This window comes from Pochonia chlamydosporia, chromosome 4, assembly GCF_001653235.2.
Source record: "Pochonia chlamydosporia 170 chromosome 4, whole genome shotgun sequence".
NCBI lineage: Eukaryota > Fungi > Ascomycota > Sordariomycetes > Hypocreales > Clavicipitaceae > Pochonia > Pochonia chlamydosporia.
In genome coordinates this window covers 2684039-2705913 of record NC_035793.1, presented here as the reverse complement: position 1 = coordinate 2705913, position 21875 = coordinate 2684039, and the positions used below count along the sequence as shown (strand labels likewise).

At 50.1% G+C, this 21875-nt stretch overlaps 5 protein-coding genes across 5 annotated transcripts; 2 read left to right on the top strand and 3 right to left on the bottom strand.

The window, feature by feature from the left end:
• Window positions 1-64: 64 nt before the first annotated feature.
• On the top strand, window positions 65-421 carry VFPPC_16059 (hypothetical protein; the record flags this gene model as incomplete). Its single annotated transcript, XM_018293812.1, has 1 exon — window positions 65-421. One exon carries the CDS (start codon window positions 65-67, stop codon window positions 419-421), a length of 357 nt encoding a protein of 118 aa, XP_018143808.1.
• Window positions 422-7399: 6978 nt separating this feature from the next.
• Window positions 7400-7678, bottom strand: VFPPC_16058 (hypothetical protein; the record flags this gene model as incomplete). The annotated part of the gene is made up of 1 exon (XM_018293811.1): window positions 7400-7678. The coding sequence occupies one exon, from the start codon at window positions 7676-7678 to the stop codon at window positions 7400-7402; it is 279 nt and encodes a 92-aa protein (XP_018143807.1).
• A 3360-nt stretch (window positions 7679-11038) lies between these two features.
• Window positions 11039-13587, bottom strand: VFPPC_08240 (RNA helicase (Dbp); the record flags this gene model as incomplete). The annotated part of the gene is made up of 7 exons (XM_018286983.1): window positions 11039-11085; window positions 11148-11294; window positions 11353-11481; window positions 11970-12077; window positions 12152-13120; window positions 13181-13320; window positions 13484-13587. The coding sequence occupies 7 exons, from the start codon at window positions 13585-13587 to the stop codon at window positions 11039-11041; spliced, it is 1644 nt and encodes a 547-aa protein (XP_018143806.1).
• Window positions 13588-14613: 1026 nt separating this feature from the next.
• Window positions 14614-16537, bottom strand: VFPPC_08239 (alternative NADH-dehydrogenase; the record flags this gene model as incomplete). Its single annotated transcript, XM_018286982.1, has 3 exons — window positions 14614-14687; window positions 14787-16091; window positions 16171-16537. 3 exons carry the CDS (start codon window positions 16535-16537, stop codon window positions 14614-14616), a joined length of 1746 nt encoding a protein of 581 aa, XP_018143805.1.
• Window positions 16538-19936: 3399 nt separating this feature from the next.
• On the top strand, window positions 19937-21875 carry VFPPC_14370 (hypothetical protein; the record flags this gene model as incomplete). The annotated part of the gene is made up of 3 exons (XM_018292139.1): window positions 19937-20464; window positions 20579-20984; window positions 21049-21875. 3 exons carry the CDS (start codon window positions 19937-19939, stop codon window positions 21873-21875), a joined length of 1761 nt encoding a protein of 586 aa, XP_018143804.1.

Here is a 21875-nt window from a genome sequence, read left to right as displayed (position 1 = left end):
AAATCCGCCAGTCTTGAGCTTCCCCAAGGGCTGATGCGGAAAGGTCGAATGCTCTGAGCAACCCATGAAGAAGACCGGGGCTGGAGCTGGAGCTGGAGCTGGACTTGGATGGTACGGGAACTGGGGGGTTGGCTTGGTCAAAAGTGAAGATCCAATCATACCATCACCAAAGGGCCGTCGGCTCAGGATCTTCAACTTTTTTTGTTATCGCCAAGGGGAGCACCAATGCGAGAGACCCGAAGTGCGCTTCAGCCATCTCATTCAACTGTTCAAAGGGACTGCCCTAACAGTATCATACGCACGAGAGCTGAATATATATATATATGTATACTATATTCATTTTGTGAGACGCGGTTCAACGGTTTCGACTAGTTTGGCCCACTGGCATGGCCAAGTCGAGGAGAAAGACCCCATTCCATGATGCCTTTTTTTGGGGGGTTTAAAGTACTGTCAAATCACTTGGAAGTAATTGAGAAGAGAAAAGGGCTGAGTCCTATTGGGTTCCCATTTCAAATTTGTATTTAACTACGGAGGAGTCACACTGATTCTCAGGGTTCTGAAGTTTCGAATGAAGAAGTCAAGTCTGCGCGCCGTTTACCGTCAAGTCGGTTACAAAGGCGGCCGGCTCCGCATTTCAACCAGACCAGACAGACAACATCCATGAGGACCGCGTTGCTTATCCACCATGAAGATGAAGCTGAAGCTGAAGCCGAAGCTGTTTGGTTGCATTTTGCCATTTGATATCACCATGCGGTACGGTCTCCTCAGCCCGCCCTCCAGTGTGTGCAGAAGATGTATTTATTTGGCTCAGATCGATCGCTCAGACACAGCCCCACCACCATCGTTACACTGAGCCTAACACCCTTTCAATCAATCGTCGAGTCCCTGTGCTTCGATGTCTCTTCAGACGAATTTACCCCAACGCGGGCTGGGCTCCTTGGCCGTGCCGGTACATGCAATTTATCAGCCTCCAGACCATGTCCCTGTCACCTGGAGCTGACAGTCAACCGCATTGGTCCATCAGGTTCCGCCTCCCGAGTTTGTGCTGTTGTGTCTGCGTTTGTTGCCCATTGACCCATTGACCAAATAGATACATACATACATACATACCGGGTACATATGCAAAGCCTGGGTAATTTCTGCATCTGGGGTAAAATATACATACACACGCGGAGTATGGCACTGCGCAGTACCGACAAAGCGAATGTCTCCTCGAACTATTGCAGACTGTGGGCCGGCCAGCGGTTGTGCGTTTTGGAGTCTCGGAATCTATGAATGGCTCCCCATTTTATGAATGTACACAGACATACAGACGCATGATTATTTTAGCCGTGGAAATCTCGGCCCTGTGGGAGGGTTCCCCAGTTTCTACTCATCTCCAATGTTTGCCACATCCACTCCCAGTACAACACATGTACAGTCCAAATCTGCATTTACTGCAGGCTGGGGGCCGGATGTGCTTGCGATTGGGCATTACCACCGCTGCCCATCATTCTGAAGATTCTGTGAGTTGTGTCTGGCAGGAAATATGCAATGCTGCATCCGTTCTTCACTCATTTACCTGTTGATCGAGATTGGCCACAGATAATTACACTGAACCTTAGCACCAAGCATCACCTGGCTACCTACACAGGTAGGTACAAGGCATGCATGGGTCCAAATCCTGCTCCCTTTCCTTTCCTTCTTTCTTCATTACCTCACACTTCCGGAGCAACCGCAAGATCTGGGGTAGTTTCCTATCCTACCTACCTGACTTGTCAAAGCCACCTGAATTACCCCCTTCTCCGCGTCGTGTTGCACGAATAGGCAAGATATAATTATGCCCACAGCTGTGCTTGCCATTGGCGCCAAACGCGAATATGGGGGGCAGATCTGAAGCCAGCGCAGGCAGGTCGGACCAGGGGCAATTAATTACCACATTGTCACCGGGGCCAGAGTCCGTCGAGGTGGTCTTCCAGAGTAGTGTTGACAATAGCCTGGTTTGACATGCTTTGATAAATACAGCTGGCCGGGCCGGTTTCAACAACATCCAGCCGCAAGGAGGTTTGAATGGTCTCCAGTGTCTGGTCGGTACTCGGAGAGCTCGCCGTGGCTGGCGTATCAGGTTTTGTCATGGCGATAGGGACCAGTTTTCCCCAAATCTGAGCTTCGCCCTAGTAACTGAAGCTAATGGAAGACATCGCCCACGCCAGCTCTTTGCGGCTCGTCTGGTCCAGAACAAATCGTGCCATTCGAAGGGACCCTCGACAATGGTCCTGGATTTCAGCCACTGCCGCATCACAATCCCCAAATTCAACACCAAGTCAACACAATGCTGCCGGGTTCCTCAACCCAAGCTGCTGCTTGTGATCAGGTTGGCGCTATAGGCGGGAATATCGTGCTGGACCTCGCCGTATGACCTGCGGGTACATGTACGATGTAAGCTCACCGCAACTGTGGTAGATGTCTGGTTGCTACTGCACCCAACTCGAGTGAGTTCGAGTGATCAGACCTTGTTGCCTCCTGCGCAGAGGACGGAGTACATACATACCTAGACATACATACACACACATACATGCAGCTGCACCTGCTGCATGCGCAGCCTCGCCCGTTGCAGCCACTTTTTTTGCAGTGACTGAATGGCCATTGCTCACAGGGACCACGTGTATGGCAATGCCAGGACTGTGTGCTTACCTGCCTGCTTGAAATGCATAAGACGACGAGATAACAGGCCTCCATCACGTCTGGCAGGTCTTTTGTCAAGTCGGTGTCACGCACCCAGCCTGTCTGGCCCCTCACGTGGGGGATCCACTGATGCGTGAACCCATGCCCGCACTAAAAGTAGCCACTTGGGTCGTTGTTGACTTCAATGTTCCCTTTGCCTGGCTGGCTGGCCATGGCTTTGCTCAACCAACGAAGACGGTATTGAAACAAGAAACTCGCGTCACACGAAATATTCCTCTTCGTCAGCCCAATCTGCCAGAATGTGCTGAGCCCATAGACGGCGACCGGAAGCCAAATTCCTTGCCAATACTACGCACACATTGGAATTTGGGGAAAGGTTGAAACCACGAAATTCAATGTGCTTTGCAACAACCGTGGGTGACACAGGTGCTTGACATCATTGATCTCACCTTAAACCAAAAGCTAATTGACTTTAGGCAACCCATTGCCGCATCCCAACCGCATATGCACCTACATATTTTGGAAGCCGTCAGTCACAATTATACGTCTGACGACCGTTCCATTACATAAGTAGAGCCTGGGTCTGGAGCCGCCTACTTTGCCCCTGTCACTCGACCTCATTACTTACATTTCGGCCACCAGAACTAATATACTCGTATACAAGCCCAGCCTGCATTCGGGACCAGTAGGGGAGCTAAGTCACTGGGATACTTATTGGCACTTCCCGCTCACGGTACTGCCCAGCGAGGTCGTGGTGTTAGCACTAATGTCGTGACTAGCGACCTGGCAAGAACTCCATTGAAACTAGAGCCGCCTAGTTTAGTGCTCTGGCCCTTTAGCACAATGAACAAATTTGGGAGTGTCATCATGCAGACCACGAGGCGTTTCTGGAATGACCAGGGAAACAAGCATTTTGCTACTCCCAACAACATTCTTCCATGTGCTTGTTACGTGTTCGGATAAGCAGCTCGGCAAGCCAACCATCAGGGTGACCAGACTGTCTCCTGGCCATGGACTGGTACTGGAACCAAGAATGCTGGGACGGCATTGCCTGGATCAGATGAGGCAAGATATTCAGCTGCAGGTTTTGTTCGAAGGTGTAACCTGGCTGACTGCTTTTGGCTGGCCTCCTCCCTGAAGAATGCTTTACACACTCGTACACAATCTATTGCTTCATACATTATCAAAGGAGAACCTGCTGGAGACTGAGCCAGTTTCCCAAGTTCCAACCACTAACCATTTTCTCTTGGCAGATTAAAATAGGTTGGCTTGATAAGTAGTTTGATTTCACCGTCCATTGGCAGAGAACACTTTCTCTCTGGGACCATCACCTGTCTGTTGAAGACAGTCTTCAATCCGCAAAAAGGACGGATTCGCAGCTCGGAAGACGCTATTACCTTCGAAAGCACTAACTCGGTACAGCACTGGGCTGTTATAGTTCGGTACTGTACTACCACGGACCGGTAACGGTTGCCTTATAAGAGGCTAGAGTGCTCTGCGCTTAATGTGCTTTCAGCTCCTCTTTGCCCGCGACACTGATTCCTATTCTCCTCGTGTTCACTAAGGCTGCATATGAATTAATATTGGTGAGTATCGCGATCAGCCCGCTAACAAAGCGTTCTTGTTAACGAAGGTGTTGCCCAAAGTTACAAGATTTAGATTAGTGTAACGGTACGAGTGCACGAACAAGGTCGAGTGCGACTTGGATGAAGCGATTATTCACAAGGAGAAAAAGAGAACCCGTAAAGGAACTCTGGCTGAAGCTATTTACACAATGCTCACAAAGTGAGACATTCATTAAACGGGCAGGTCACATGATTCCCTCACAATTAGAGTCTTCAGCCAGATCATTTCCATTACAGTACACCTTACTACAACTGCCGCATTTGGGCTGTCAAAGTAGGCACAACTTCGGCGTCATATCAATTATTCACCATATCGGGATGACGAAGGCAATATTCGATGAGCCCAATCCACAGGCAACCACCCAGGTAGGTGGCAAACATTAGGCCACTCTGGCGGTTGTACGGTACTTCTAGTAACCACAGATCATACGAAAGAAATCTCACCCACAGAGGCAGAACATCACCTGGTGTCGTAATAATAGCTCAATGGAGAAAATGTCTCGATTTCCCTGTTTTGTTCATCCCCCCTTTGCGTGGTTTCCTTGGAACAACTTGCAGGAGAGTGGCTCCACGCTGACGGTTGGTCTCAAGATTGCCAGCCTAGAATGAGGTGTGACCACCATGCCATGAATTCCTTCAATGGAATCGAAGTTGAAGAGTTTGGCGCGCGGCATGTCGCTCTGATCCCTCATACCTGTGGGCGGGAAGTGTCCCACTTCGCTCCAATCCCAGATCTCAGCTTTGGATATCAGACGAAGCGTGTCTGTGAGCTGACCCGGCCAAGGCCGCTGGGCTTAGTGTTAATCTGGCACCATCCCATTCAGTCCAAGTGGACGAGGACCACTTTTGGACCCTGGCATACTAGTCTGGTTGGAACAGTGGCTCTGCTAAGGAGCTTTCCGTCAGGCTAACAAAAATGCGGGTTCTGTGCTCCCTGCTCAGCCCAAAGCAGGCACAGCAACTTTCAAGATTCAATGCTAGCGTATTGTCAGCAGTACAGTAATAAGTTGGCTGGACAGACCTGACTTGGGCAGAACACACCGGCGTGCCAGAAACAGATAACAAATTCGTCAGAATATGTTATCATGTAATGAACACCACAATTTGCGGTGCAGTAATACAGAAATTCGTACGAGAAATCCCGAGTCACGGAAAGTATTTATGACCCTCACTTGGCGCCAGGCAGGAGCCGCTAGGAAGGCCTGTACGGTTTTGTTATCTGGTTTAAACACAGAATTGTTTGGCAGGGTTCATATTCAATATTGAAAAACATGGACAAACACAAATACAAGCCAGATTGTGCATCTCCCGAAGTATGGCGCCAGCTTGAGCTGTGAGTGTGACCTCTTTCAATATCCCCTCGTCATGTCTATTTACAGTGAATCTGTATCGCAGTGTCTGACCCGGACTCTGCTCCTTGTTTAGCTCTCAAAATCAAACAGCCACAGCCTCCGAGATCCGTCACCCATTGCAGGGGAGTGCACAACTTCCAGAGGAGACTAGCTTGAGCTAAACATCCAGACCCGGTACTTCAGGACACCCTTGAGCCTCTTATGTTAGTTGAGGCATTCTATACCTTCCCAAGTGTCCATGAGTAGAATTTGCAGCTGCAGTAAGGAGATGTCGTCGTATGGTGGCGGCATCACTGTTTTTAATTTATGATATGTCTCGTCCAAACTTACAAATCCCGAGCTCAGCTTCTTCTTTGAGGAGAATTCTAGAGCCCGTAGCAGTGTTTTGGGTAGTTGAGAGAAGGAGGATGTCGAAAATCAATGTGAGATCTCTAGTCACCAAGATCGAAAGGCCCCCAATTACCATCTGCGGAGACAAGAGGCGCTACTTGGTGGCAAGATGCGAGCGAGGATTCGGAAAGATGGTTGACCTGAATCGAAATCCCAAGGCTATTGGATTGTGCCATTACGGAAGTTGAGCCGACTGTTGTGCCTCCTTCGCATTGGATGATCCCGCATACGCACATTGCATTGTCTGGGGGAATCGGGGTATGACCAAGTGCGTTGGAGGGAGGACTGGTCATAACGGCATGCAGGTATGTATGCAACCCAACCAACACATCCTTCTGTCACTGAGCGAAAAAGCCACCCTCCAGAAAGCAAGTCTCACGAGAGGCGTGTCCAATCCGACTGGGGCAATTGGAGATGGTCAGGCGAACATACGGGTTCCCCAGTTACAGATGGATGTCATGGAGGTAATTGGTGTGGGAAGAGAGCCGAACGAGGTGGAAGACAAGGGGAAAGAGACCAAGAACCTTGCATCGAGTTTGGCAAAACAGGAGCACAGAGAAATTCAACTGCACCCTGCCTTTCCAGGCCACCAGGTTCGAGGTCAGAGACCATATCTGGCCAGCAACAAGGGAGTACCCATATGTCCACCTATATCTCAGCCGCTGACGGATGAATCAATATTGTACGTCCTGGAACTGGCGGCTGACCAAGCCTCAGGAACTACTAAATGGTGACAAACCGTGGCGCCAAGGACTTGACAATCTCGAGACCCCGGACTGACTGGAACAGGGCTGGGTTTAAATGGTTTCCAGCTTGTAATGATATTCCCTTGTTGGCGAAATACTGGTGCTGGCTCTCAACTCCTTGGAGTAACGCTACTGCGTGGGATCTACAGTATAGCACATTGTGAACGCGGCAGCCGGAGATGTAGCGCCAGATGACACTCAGCCGCGTGGAGAGGATGGAGAGGAACAGGAGCAAATTGCATTTCGACAGGTCAGGGAACAATAGTGTCAAATCTGGCTGGTCCTTTTCTCCCCAAGAATTTGGAACAGATTCTCTACTACCGGACGCTAGTCGAGTCGGCACACATCCGCAGAATAATGGCTTGATCATCTTGTCTTCCCTTGCATTCAATTCAGGAGCTGTGGCACTCATCAACAACGCGTCTTGTTTCTGTCACGTCGCGTGTGCCATCCTCGGGCAAATGGTTCTTGGAAGGGATCCAGATCGGGCTTGCTCGCTCGAGCAGGCATTGGTCTTTCTCCTGAAAGTCCTCGCAACCGCGGCCGTCGCATCGAGTTGAGTTGAGTCTGGCAGCATGGACGGACATTTGATGAGTGATGGGCATGCGATGGGCATGCCATGTCAAACCCCCCTCCTGTCATGGTCGTTGAATATTTCCTTCTTTTCCCTTTTTTTACTCACAGCACCCCTCTCCTTGTTCCCAATTTCTGCCTCCTGGCTCGGTGGGTAGGCTGGCAAGCTGGCAGGCTTGCAACTTGAAGAGCAGTTGGGCAACATTGAACGCCACGCCCCCCTGAGATGGCCAGCACCACCACAACCAGCACGACCATCGAGCATCGAGCATCGGTGCTGGATGTCCGATATGGCAATATTACGATGGACATCATCACCACCCACCATGTTGGAAAGTCCCCAGTCCAGTCAGCCAGTCTCATCCCGTGACGGCAATGGTTCGCGAGCTTGCAGAAACGCCGTGTCGTAATTGAGTTGGGGAGGAGTCTGGTGTTTGCATCACCAGGCTATCGGGCCCAATCACAGACAATTGACGAGCCAACCCAGCCATTTCCCTTTTTCGATGATTCGAAAGACTCTCTCACGGCTCACAAGACGCCAGCCCAGCCCAGCCCAGCCCGACAAGGTGCTACTGTTGAACATTGTCTTGCGTTGCTGAGTCGCCAGCCGTTCGCTCTCCCCACCATCACTTTTTGGCCCAAGTCTCAGTCACAACATCATCGATGACCTCGTCGTCTTCAAAATGGATTGCCTCTTACTCATCAGAGCTGAACGGATCCCGGATGAGGCACGAAGCTGGTCTTTCTCACTCGTTAGACCCTCAGTAACTACTTGTCGCATGGCTTCCCCAGAGCTCATTCACCTATCCGATGCTTTTCGGGATGGGTACCGTGTCCGTCAGCCAAGGCGTCCAGTTTGGTTCCATCTTGACCACTCTTCGCTTCCCGCCATTCAGAGGTGCCTAGCCCATGAACTGTTCACTAATCTCGGAACGGCCGAGTAACCAAATATGGCAGACAGTCCAGGACCACTGGGCCAAGGCAAGACACTCCTCCTGCGCAGCAAGTGCTAACTGTATGGAGTGAACCCAGTGACGCTCACCACCAACAAGACCACAGCCAAGGCCAGATGAAAGATTCTCAGCCAATAGGCATGGCTCCCTTTTTCTTGCACCAGAGGTGGTCCTCTTGAACAGATCCTAGTGATGGGCCCCTTCTTACCCCGTCAAGGAACAATGTGTGCTGATGAAAGCCGACCTCTGACCCATACAGACTAGGGCCTTGTATTTCGAAGTTATGAATGGGTACGCATCGGAAATAACACAATTGAGGTTTCTCTATACCTGATCCCGTTCCTGAAGGTATGCCCAGCCAGCCTCTCTGTCCTTGCTAATTCTGCGTCTGTCGACACTCACAGTATTACCTCTTGATACACTACAAAATAACAAAGGGAACAGTACTGTCTGCAAAAGTCTTAATTCTGTATGTGCCTACTGTGGCACAACCCAAGCAGGCAGTATTTATATCCAAGTTCGAGATCAGATGACACAATCAGCTTGATGACAGTTCGCCTCGTCAGTTGAAACACGGATTTGTCTTTTGATATTCCCATCTGTTGTTGTTCATGGCATGTAAGCCCTGCGTTCAAACATAAAAGAGCCGGCTACCCTAGCAAATGAATCATTGCTCGGTATGACGCTGTCTCGCTGCGCACTGTCCTCTAAACTCGCTTATAGCAAGCATGTCTTAGGTCGGCAATATTAAACGATGAAGAAAACCGAGACAAAGTCTAAGGTAAGTCAGTAAGTCACACCTTTCTGCTAAGTACCAGGCCAAATTGTGGCAGCCAAAACATTCCTCGTCCTGCGTACATTGTGCTCGTTAGACTTGGCCATTCATGCATATAAAGCATGATTATTTTTACAGTTTCTGGATGACATGTAGTACATCTCAGATGCTCCCGTTCGACATTGGAACAACCAGGTCACATCATGAGAAACATCAGACGATATCTGGTCAATAGTTACTAGAATACAAACTCCGACGAGGTACTGAAATATCAACAATGCTTCTGATTCAACACCCTGGTAACCTTTGACGGATCCATAGCTGCCGGTAATACCGCACGTACCAGGCCGTCCTGGTACGCAAGAATCGCCTTCATACAACGGCAAAGCTGAAATTGGCCAGGTTTCCGCTCCTCCGTCTCATTCCCGTGGTCACAGGTCACAAAGCGTGTCACGAAGCCTTGGCAGATGCATCGGAGGTTGCATTTGCTCCAGGTGAAATTTGCCTCATTGCCAACCAGCATTTTGCCAAGCCTTCCCCCAGTCCGCCTTGTCCGGCGAGACATTTCATCCATTCCACCAAGTAAGTTGCAGCATTCTGTGGTATCGTAGCATCCCTCTTCTCTGCGCTTTGCTCTTTTTTCTTCCCTTTGGGACTTCTATACTGCTTCTCCTCGACATCCTATGACCCCATCCGCAAATACGTCTCCAAAAGTCATGGTACCTAAGCTGCCAGGTTTTAGGCTGTACCATCAGCATATGTGCAGCATCAATATATAACGGCAATGCCATTTTCTGAAACGAGCTTATGCCATCTATGTAAATCCTCCGCACTGTGGTTTTTGGTACAAGAGATTTGCCCGGTCATAGGATTTTTATAAGCCCGTCATGGGCATTACCTCGTCACACCAACGTAAAGCCTGGGATGGACTGAATTGCGTGCCATGGGCCATCTCTCAAACTAAAACTCTTGATGAAGCTATTCAATGGCCTGACGAGTCCTAAAATATGCATAAGGAACACTGCACCGGCAAGAAAAGTTCTCACTGGGATTGCTTGAGTTAGTACGTGCTTACTAGGTATACCCCAAAGCTTCAGCTCATATGACTGGTGAGGCTTCATGAGGCAAAGGTATTAAATTGCGTATTGGTAGTGATGGTGACATTTTGTTCTACAGAGAGGGGAACCTGGAGAGTGCATTCGTCCCTTTCTATATCAGAAATAGCTTCAATGATTGAAGACGACATCTAAAAGGCCTCCTACCAAAGAGCAATAGCGGCCCCAAGCAGTTCGTCGGAGTATGCATCGGAACTTGGTGAGACTCGTTGCATTCAACGTCCTTTGTTGTTTCCACATGATAATTGAGTCCAAGCTTTCCTGTCTCATGGTAGCACAGTGTTGATTTATTGGGTAGCCATTATTATCGAATGCCATTTACTTTAAATAAACTACAATCATCTATAAACAGAACCGGTGACACGTTAGCATCAGCACCAGTGCAGCATCGCCATTTGCATTGATATATGTGGCTGGTGCATTTCTGCCCACGTCTTCAATCGACATACATATGCATTCTCCAAGTCGGTACTTGATGCCCATGTCAATCTAAGATATAGTCCTGAAGAGAACAAACAGGGGGGTAGTTTAGATATGCAGGCGGGAAGCACTTTGCGTGGGACGAGATCCCAGGGCGGTTCAGGCCCGACGTAACTGAGCAACCGTAAACCATAAGAAGCAAGCATAACAACCGGTGCGCGCAGCCTCATGGCGCAAACGTCTAACTGTGAAATAATAAAAAAGAGAGAGAAAAAACCAGACCTGTACCTTCTATCAAACGCCGTTGTGTGTGCCATGTACTTTTTGTTTTCAACTTCATATTCGAGTGGGCCGTCAAGCCACTCTCAGCTCAACAAGACTTCAGAGCCATCAGAGCCGAGCCAGTTTGCAGACCACAAGTCATCTTACCACCTTCGGTTGCCCCTGCCTAGAGGTTGGTTGTTGGCATTGGCTGAGAAGACAAAAGTCAGCTCGTGGTGAAGTTTGCATGGCTTCAGTGTCGTCGATACCCACCTCTACCACCGCCACCTCTTCCACGCCCCCAGCCTCCATATCGATGACCACCTCCGCCACCGAACCGAGCCATTTCAGCAAGGCGAGGATCAATCTTTTGCTTGGCTTCCTGCAAGACATTGACGAGCTCGCGGGCCTGCTTTTGATCTAGAACCCAAACGTTAGCACCTCAGGTACTGCCTCAAGGCGACATGTTTCGACTTACTGTCAGTGGTGAAGAAAGTGATGGCCGTTCCCTTCGCACCAGCTCTGCCAGTACGACCAATTCGGTGAATATAATCCTCCGAATTGTTGGGATAGTCGTAGTTCAACACATGGGTGATGTTGCGAACATCTTTTATCAGTCAAGGTTAGCAGGCGAATACGAGTATTTGTTATAGCAACGTTCCAGCGCAGGCACATGGTTCGAAATAAAGCCATCTATACATTCACTCCTCGGAAAACCAGGGCAATCCAATTGGGTGCGACAATGCCATCCATCCTTTTTGGGGAACTTGTGGATTCGGCCACCGGGTCCTCGGGTCAGGGAGCCTTGGGAGACAGCTTGAACAAATCAAGAAATGCCAACTTCTACGCCAGTACCAAGAGGAGAGAAACGGTACGAGGGTAGAAATACGAGTATAGCGGTGGAAGGGCTACACAGCGGATCAAGACTCCAGGGTTGGAGAAACCAAGCGGGCACGGTTTACAACAGGCACGCTCGCGCAATTAAGATATGGCCCCTAGACGTCAAGAGTAAAATACAGCAAATGCGTTGCTGGAAGTTGCCAATGGGTTTGGGGGGGAGAAGGAGGCAGAGGAGGGGAGGATAATGATACTAACCAATACCACGAGATGCAACGTCTGTGGCCACCATGATGGGGCTTTTTCCGGTCTTGAACTGGTCGAGAACCCAGTCACGTTCGTTTTGTTGCTTGTCGCCATGAATAGCTATTGTCAAAGCAGTTAGCCACAGTCGTGGTGTTAAAGGGGCCAAAAATAAAAAGTAAAAGAAAGGGACGTACACAATGCTGGCCAGCCGTCTTGGCGGAGGAATCGCGTAATGTCATCTGCAACCCTCTTGGTTCCAACGAAAAGAAGAATCTTGTTTTCTTTGTTCTCCATGACTTGCTCCAGGTGCTTGATCATGCGATCACGCTTTTCCATGTCGGATACAACTTCGACAATCTGAGTGATTCTGTGGTTGGCGGACAAGTCCATGGACCCGATGTTGACTTGGATGAAGTCGGTCTGGAAATCGGCAGCCATAGCGCGAACCTCCTTGGGCCACGTAGCCGAGTACATAAGAGTCTGTCGGTCGGGTCGAATCTGTTCGATGATCTTGCGAATTTGGGGCTCAAAACCCATGTCGAGCATGCGATCAGCCTCATCGAGAACAAGATAGGTAACACGGCGCAGATTCGTCTTTCCGGCTTCCAGCATATCGATCAAGCGGCCAGGTGTGGCAATGCAGACTTCCACACCTCGGGAGAGGTCGCGGATCTGGGGTCCCTTGGGGACACCACCGTAAACACAGGTATTTCGAATGCGAGAGGAGCGGCCAAACTTGGTGATTTCCTGCTGAATTTGAACGGCGAGTTCACGGGTGGGGGCAAGAACAAGCACAATAGGTCCATCGCCAGGAGCAAGGAGAGGCTGGGCGTTGATATGAACAATGGCAGGAAGGCAGTATGTCAAGGTTTTTCCGGAGCCTGTTTCGGCAATACCAACAACATCGCGTCCAGAAAGAGCCATTGGCCAGCCTTGGGACTGGATAGCAGTAGGAGCCGGGAAACCTTGGGCCTTTACCTCATCCATGACGTAGCGAGGGAATCCAGCTTCGTCAAAGGTCTCGACAGGCTTAGGGACGTCATGTCCTGCGATTGTCATTTGATGTTTACGACGAAATGCGTCAACTTCTGCTGATGACCTGTCGGCAACCTCCGGGCTCTCCTTGTAGAAAGACTTTTCAAACTTTGGTAGTGCAGAAAGATCTATGAAAATCGTTAGCACATTGCATCACTCGATTCAAATGGTGCGTTTTCATTACGTACCCCAATTTTGCTTCTGCAGACCAGCTCCGAGGTTGCTCATGCGATCGCCACCTCCTCCGTAACCACCGTAGCCGCCTCCAGGGCCGCCGCCGAAGCCATTGCTATTGCCGTGATGACCATTACTGAAGCCATTAGATCGCCTAGTCCAGCGCTGTTAGTAGGAAATTCTGCTTTTATAGATGAGAAGGGGCCCGGTGTAGCATGACGCGATTGGGGACGCACATGGAATCGCGCCCAGTGCGTGCCCGCAGTTGGTACATATTGCCACGTAGGACCTGGATCCCTTCAACGATGAAAACTTACCCTCCGCCGTAGCCACCGCCGTATCCGTTTCGGTCACCTCTATCGCTTCTGTCGCGGCCATAGCCTCCGTGACCGCCGCCGCGACCGCCACTGTAGTTGGACATGTTCGTTTCTTTTGTCCTGTCCTCTTGGGTCGAAAGTGGGAGCCTAGGGTTCTAGAGATTGAGATGCGTGTGAATGAAAGGTTGCGGGCGGGCAATAAAAGAATTATTAAATTTTGAATGCGAGCAGCGAGTTGTCTCCAAAAGAGAGAGAAGTGTGGTGCAGCTCGAGTGGGAAAATGAAAGTTGGTGTTGCGTTGTGCAGAGTTTGAAAGAGAAGAGGTTCGCTGGTGAACTGGCGCCTGAACTTTTTTTTTTCTGCCGTTTCTGCCCTGCCAACTCCGACGCCCCTTCCCATTTCTTTTTTTTTCTCATTGCTGGCCACTTGGCCCCGCTAGCAAATTTCTTGCCTCCGTCAGAATGGACCCACTTTAATGGGTCCTCCTTTGTTTCATTGGCCGCCTTGTTGTTCTTTGTGGAAAATCACGTGTAACCTACCCTGTAGCTTAGTTCTCTTTTGATTTTTCGCCTTTTTCTGGCCTTTTCACTTTACAAGTACCTGCCTAGGAAGGTAACTGAGGTGCAATTTGCGAGTGTGCTGTTTAGATGAAGGCGAAGGATGCAACATGGTTCTAATAGTGAGGCGGCTGACCTGTTAATGACAATGCATCTGTCTTGACGCTCTCAATAAATGAGAATGGGAGGTATGGAGATCGCAAAGCAGTCAAACGGGCTAGTCTGGTTGCATCGAAGCATTACTACTGGATCAATACCAACAGATCGAAATGTGGTGTAATACGCAGTACTGCGTTGTTTACAGGTTCTAATCTATCCGGTAACCAACACCTAGGCTACACCATCATCGATGGAGTGCTTGCTCGAAAAAATTCATACAGTCGGGAGCCGCAACGTCTGGCCTTCCCGCTAAACAAATAAAAAGCCCACTTCCCATCCTTTAACATTTCGCATTTCAATACACCCGATATTCTAGCCAAACAACTATCCATAATATTTGGCCTTTTGTCCGTAGGAGGCCGTGGAATTGCACACATGGCGGTTTTTTACGGGCTTGCCGAACACACCACTACTCTACTCCCGTGACACATCGCGACCGAATGCCTTGGATTTGAGCCAATCCAGAATGACCAAGACACGATTGCGAGCTGTAAAATCATTGGTGGTTAGTTCAAGATGCCCAGCGACCCAAAAAAAAAGAAAAAAAAAATTAAGTCCAAGGGGAAGGGAGTTGGGGTGGAACTCACTGCTAAAGCACATGGAGAGGTAGGCACTGCGCCAGAAGAGATAGGTCATACTGCCGCCAGTGGCCAGGTTTCCGTTCCACCAGCTGACATCGGCAACTGCCTTTTCGCTACCAATGTAGGCTAGGCTGCCCTGGTGACTGTATCTAAAAGGCTTGATGTCTTTGATTCTGCGCAGTTGTTTCTCCAGGCCCTCAATCTCCTGTGCGGCCTCGGCGGAGTTGCCGCTCTGCAGATTCATCTTGCTACTCAGCTCCTGGATGCGCGACTCGTGGTTCTCAGTCTTGGCCATGTTGTTGAATAGGCGACCGAGGAAGTTGCCCTCCTGAGATGCAACCTGGGCGGTCGGAGCATACCCAGCGACAGCACAGTCACCAATGGCCCAGATATCGCGGGTGCCCTGGACCACGAGGTACTCGTTGACAGCCAAGCCACGGCGTGAATCCTTTTGGGCAGGAATCTTGGTCATCAAGTCCTTGATAATTGGTCGAACAGCGTTGCCCGTGGCCCAGACCAGAAGACCGTAAGGGATGACAACACGTTCCTTGCCGCCATCGGGGCGGCTCACTTCAGCCTCGACCGTCGTCTCGGTGACGTTCTTGACCATTGTCTTTGTCTTGATGTCAATCTTCTCTTCGCGGAGGGTGTTCTCGGTGTAGTCAATCAGCTGCTTAGAGAAGGAGGGAAGAACATTGGGAAGGGCTTCGATCAGGGTGACCTTGAAGCGTGGACTGATTTCCGGCACAAGCTTTTTGATGTCCTCTTCAAAGAAGTCCTGAAGCTCACCAGCAAACTCGACACCGGTGGGCCCACCACCGACGACAACCATATGCATCAGCCTGTCAATCTCTTCGCTGGTCTGGCCCTTGAAGGCGGCAGTTTCGACACAGTCCATGATCTTCTTGCGGATCTGCTGAGCATCGCCAATTTCTTTGAGGAAACAGCTATGTTCTCGCACACCGGGAATACCAAAGGTTGCGTTTTCAGCGCCGACACCAATAACGAGCATATCGTAGGGAATCTCGGTCTCGGAGGTTGCGCCCTTGATTTCTGAGTTATCGACGACTTTGATCACCTTTCGATCAGGATCGATGGAGGATGCTTCTGCCTCGTAAAACTTGACGGCTGCTTTCTTATGTCGCAAAATGGCTCGAACGGGCTCCATAATGGACCTGTGTTCAATGGTACCGGTAGTACATGAGGGAAGGAGAGGCGTGAATAGGAAGTAGTTCCGAGGCGACACAACAACGACATTGTAGTTTTCAGTATCCAGCTTTTTGAGAAGGGCGACTGAGCCCCAACCAGTTCCTGAAGAGAGAGAGGAGGGTTAGCACAAAACAAAGGAAATGAAGGAATTTGGGGTTGTGGTGACTCCGGTTTCGCTCACCTAGAATGACCAAGGTCTTCTTGGTTGGATCGGGTTCAAACTGCGGCTCGGGATGACGATCCTGATAGACGATGTAGAAAGTGTAGCCAACGAGGCCGGCGGCAGAGAGATATGTAAGTCGCCATGCCCACCTGAAAGTTCTGCGTAGTCTGCTAGGCTTGGGTTTTGGGGCTTGGTTGGCGTATGCCCTGCGGAATGCGACTCTGGTCGAAGGTCCCAACTTTGAGACGGCGGCTGTCGGCCTCGCAGCAGATCGCAGGGCATGATTTCTTGCTGTCGTAGAGTATGTTCTGGACGCGACACGGGAGAATAATGCCAATTGGCTTGTTCGGCCGAAGGGGGCCAGTGCCCGGGAAGTTGAAGCCATTGCGCCGGAGCTACCGAGAGCTTTTGGTTGCGATCGCACTGCGAAGTGCAATGCACAAAGCGGGAGTTGCGCGCGCAAGCAGAAAGAAACGAGTGAGAGATGAACAAGATGATGAGCAAAGAGTGAAGATAGGCAGGTATGCGTGCAAGTCAGGCGAAGCACGCTGCGGTTACTGGCAGGCCAGAGTGAAGTTGGAAACAAAGGTCAAGTCTGGTGTGTGAAGAAGGCTTGATGAGAGCTTTGGGCTCGGCGGCTGGTTGGCTGGCTGGTGCTGACCAGACGGTTTGGACCGACACGGATTTTTTTTTTTTTTTTTTGGGCTCAAGCTATTGTCTGCCGCGCTCCGTTTTTCGCAGAGCCTGGCCAGGTGCGCTCCTTTTCTCGGTGATTTCACAATTAGTCCAGTCTGCTGTCTTTGTTTAATACCGCAAAGAAAAAATTTGATCAATCTTTCCAAGACCCAGTTGAGTAGTCCAACCAAGTCCGATAACGAGCAAACCAGACTTTTGTTGACGATAAGGGCTCTACTCCTACTCATATACAAACATTCTGTAGTTTGTCATGAGGTCTGCAGGTGGGATGGCATTTGTTGCATCCCGTCCAGTATTGTGGTTGCATGGGCCGCCAGATCTGAGATGCACCAGTCATGTCATCAATCAATTCATCAAGTCATCAATCTATCAATCCATCCGTCATCCATCATACTTGACGTGATCCATTCGGCCGCCGTTGCCGCTGGCCGCGGACATCCATTCAGCCATGAGAGTCATCTGTTCCGATATCAGCCGGCGAGCCAGAGTCAAACTCAATTGGCAAGTTGACACTCAACTTCCAATTGATGTAGGCGCGTCTGGTTTGCACCGTGGTGCATGTACGATAATGCACGGTAGTCTCTGAGAATGACCCCAGCCAGGACATGGGCGACAGGTGACTGGTGACTGGTGACTGGATACTGGAGAAATCTCATCATGCATCCAGTCTTCACCCATTTGATCCCACATGCGAAATCTGCCATCATCGCCCCCCTTCAATCTTTGTTCTTCCCCCTTGACCGCGCGCACTGGCCAATCTGCTGCACCTGTTACTCCATGAGTCCAGTCCTGTCATTCACCAGACTGCGTGTGGATTGACGGATTCCGAAGATTCGGATCTTCCCGCCTATCCAGTTATTTCCCACAGAGTACTGTACTCCGTATGTCACAAGATGTCCCATATCTTGCCGGCACCATCAAGTAGCAAACTACGAAGTTTGAGCGGTGGCTGGCTACCGAGGCTCCAATTTCTTCCGCATTTTCCCCTGATGTCGACTGATAGAGTAGAAGCCGTGATGCAATCCAATCCAATACACACTCCGTCCTCTATACCGTACAGTATCTCTCCTTAATTACCTTCAATTTGTTGGCATGGACATGCTCCTCCTCCCCCAGGCCCGGCGCCAAGGCAAAGTTACGGCGATTTCTCCCATAAACATTTATGTAGTTTTTTTTGTTTTGATTTGGCGTCCCAACTACAGAGTATCTGCCACCAGACATGTCTCAGCATTCTCACATGTTCGTCTGGTCAATATCAAAATCTTTGGCCTCGTCATCAGCCTGGAGAGCAAAAATCCCGGTCGCTTTCTTGACCAACTCGTCCAGTGTCATTCATTCATTAGATATGAGGGATCCAGTTGCAACCTTCGAGACAACCCCAAGTCGATTGTCAAGTGTCAGACCCAGACCCAGACTGAGACTCAGACTTCGTCGGCTCCGCGGCTACTCACTAGCACCAGAGGATGTTCAATGTTCGAACTTCGTGTTGAATGCAGTCAAGCCCTAGTCAACTGTGACAGGTTTCAAGTGACGGACCGGTCAGATGTTTGGCTCTAAACATTTTCTGAAGTACGGAGTACCTAGTAGGTAGTAACTATGTTGTGATTGTTGTTGCATGAATTTGACGCTTTTCTGGAGCCACCAGAGGTATTTCGCAAATTCCAAATCTCTTCCATTGATCTGTTCTAGGTAGGGGGTTTCATCAGACCATTTTGCAACCAACCATTTGCGCTGCGTGAAAACAGACAGTCATGTTCCTTGAACCTCAACAAACAAGTTCTATGCGCCCGTCCTGGTAGTAATTAATGATCATTAATGGCACACTTGAATTGACTCTTGTTGTTTGGTGCCCGCATACTGTCCCCGTGTGCCTGTGCCTGTGCCTGTGCCTGCCGTCTCTGGCAGAAATCACAGAGTCGCATGCACGTCTACTCCGTACTCCATACTCTGTACAGAAATTGCAATGGGACCACCAGCTCTTTCCTCCTTCAATTGCCACATTGACAGATGCGCACAAAAATTTCGCCCAAAAATTCCTTCATCCAAGTGTCAACTACCTTAGCTACCTTGTCATCATTGGCGTCGGCCGTCAACATGATGGTTTGGACTTGCTTAAGGGGCAGCTCCAGCCTTGAGTCTTGAGTCTTGACACTTGACTCTCGACTCCGAGACTCTGAAACTCGACCTGGTCACACCTGCGACACCACGAGCAACGCCTCAACCCGATTCACGTCAGCCTTTGTCACAGGATAGGCCACAACAACATGTCTCCCCATGCATTTGACATCGCTCCCATGATACCCATGGCCAACTCGGCTCCACATCGGCATTGGGACCATCGTCGTCCTCGTTGATTTGTTTGGGGCGAGGAACATCACTGGTGTGGGTTTGCACTCTGGAGTCTTCAGACCCTGGCATCAAGTTGTGGTGGTCTGCCACGGACCTCGTTTCAATACACATCCATCCAAGGCCAGACGGACTAGCTGTCTGAGATTTCCAACTATCCAGCACCCATCTGTCGCAGAGGGAAATGCAGCACGGCGCCGAGAGGCAGCTTTGCCAGGTTCTTTACCACATGGTTGGAGCCCCTTGAGTGGGATATCCGAGCCACAGGGAGATCTATCTCGCCTCGGAACATTTGTTCATTCCTTCATTCATATCTAAAGAGCCACAAAGGTTGCACGGCTAGCTTCGATACTGTCTTGTGATGCTCTCTCTCTTTCCCCCTTCCTCATTTTCGTCTTGTTACATACAGCCTTCACTTTTTAGTCCTTACAACTAATTCTTTATACTCTGCCCACTCGCTTTTGGCTTGGTCTCGTCTTCCTCAGCAGTGAATAGTGGCATTTGACTTGGTTATCGCCTCTCAAGTTCATGGTCAGGCAGGCCCTGTATCATTGATCTATGTCACTTGGCTTACAAGCCTTGTTGAATTCATCCTTCTCCCTTCTTCGACTGCTGACCATTTGGATCAACACCCCCCCATCTCAACTCTGCTATGAGCTAAAGGAGGCGATTCCTTACCAAAGACGGCCGAGTGTGTTCAACTTGCTTCAAAGAACCAATCTGGAGGGAAGAGCAAGTCAACATGGTACCGGTGGTGGAGTTACAAAATCATGCGGCACAGGGCAACACACCACTTAATGCACTTCCCATGGAGTTTCCCAGTTGGACTCGAGCAGACGATGATGACAGCGAAATAGATCTTAGGCCGACCAAACTACGTCGTAGGAGCAATAAGGGAAATGCGGGGGGTGACTGGGACAGGGAGAACGAAGCGATACGCCGCACTGCTACCGAACGTTTGAGCAACAGCAACCACCATGACAGCAGAGGGTTACTCAAGGACATCGCGAAGCCAGTCATAAGCGGGATACTCAATGCCTTTGATGCCAAAAAGTCGGACAGTGGAACAGACAGCGGTGAAGACGATGACCAGAAGAAGCCTAAGCCGCCCAAGCCTGTCGCGATTCAAACTCAACCGCCGCCCATTGCTCCTCCTCCTAATTTACCATCGCCATCACCCAGCCCATCACCCAGCCCATCGCCTGTCTCACCAACATTTTCTTCCTCTTATTTGACACTACCAACTGCGGTATTCCCAAGTTTACCACAGGTACGTCATAACGCTGTGGGCTTGACAACACGTGCGAAATCATTTTCACAGACATTTCTCAAACTAAAGAGTACGTTGTCATAGAGGAGTTCATGTACTAATCCTCATTTCTAGCCCAAACCAACAGGCGGTGTTGTTAACCCTATTCAGACGACTTCTGGAAACCAAGTGTCCAACATTGGAGGGTCTTCAAGTATGAAATTCAGCACCTTGACACCCTCAAGTGCTCCGACAACAACTCTATCCACAACCCGTAGCAGAGGGCCAACGTTATCACTGACACCAATCGTCACTGCTCCCGTGCCGGCATTATCCTCTGGCGCGAGGAAGGGAGTCGATTTTGAGTCTACGCCGGATTCAGCTGTGACATTCACAACATCGAGGTCTTTCACGAGCTCAACAAGCTCCTTTTCGCACTCTCCTACGGAGGGTGCTAACTCAGTCGATCACCCTCACGAGAACTACAAGGGGAATGTACACCCAAAAGTAGAAAAGGCTCTCATTTCGCTCGGCACAATTGGTATGTTGAGGCTGGACGTTCAATTAACGATAAGTCTATAGTGTGGCGCTGACCAATAATGTAGGCGCAGTTATCATTATCGGATTTCTCGGGTGGTTGATCTTGCGATGCTACAAACGTCGTCGTGGAATAGATAGCCTCAGGGCCGGTAAACGACCTTTTACGGATGGCCCAAAGCGCCTGGTGGCAAGCGGAGTGTCTCGTGTTCCGTTTCTGAACAACCGTTTCGGTAACAGGGTACGGGGCTGGAAGAACCTTGATCAGGCAGATGTCGGCCCATTCGACGAGAAGGCTTATCTGACGCAATCGATCACGTCTCAACAGTTGCCTGCCCAGGCAATTGTTGTTCAAACAGACTTCGTAAGAAGTAGTGTACACGCCAAGCGTATGCAAAACGAATCTGCTGGCCATATACCGAAAGAGTCTATATCATCCATTGAACCCCAGTTCAACAATACCCTCCGCTCCGAGACGCAGCTCCCAAACGTTCGCATGAGTGACGTATCTTCCCTGTCTTCCGGGTTTGGCGATGGCCAATTTATTATAGACACGTTGAGTAGCAGCACGAACACTGCACAGAACACAGCCTCCGAAGCCACAATCAAGGCACCATTACCTGTGGCGAGGCGAGAGAGCGTTGCAACCTTGGGCCAGCGGCGGGACACTGTATATACCGAAGCGAGCGAGGACATGCCGCCTCGATTCCGAACCGTCAGTTCGTGGGTAAGACAGCAGACCGGAAGAGTGACCCGCGCCAAGCAGAGGGATGAGGCTTCCGACACACCTCCTGTTCCCGCGTTACCGCCAGAGCAAGACTTTGGCTTGATGATGCCTGATGGAGAAGAACCTCGCCGAGCAGACTCTACAATTGGATACGGAATAGCTCGATGA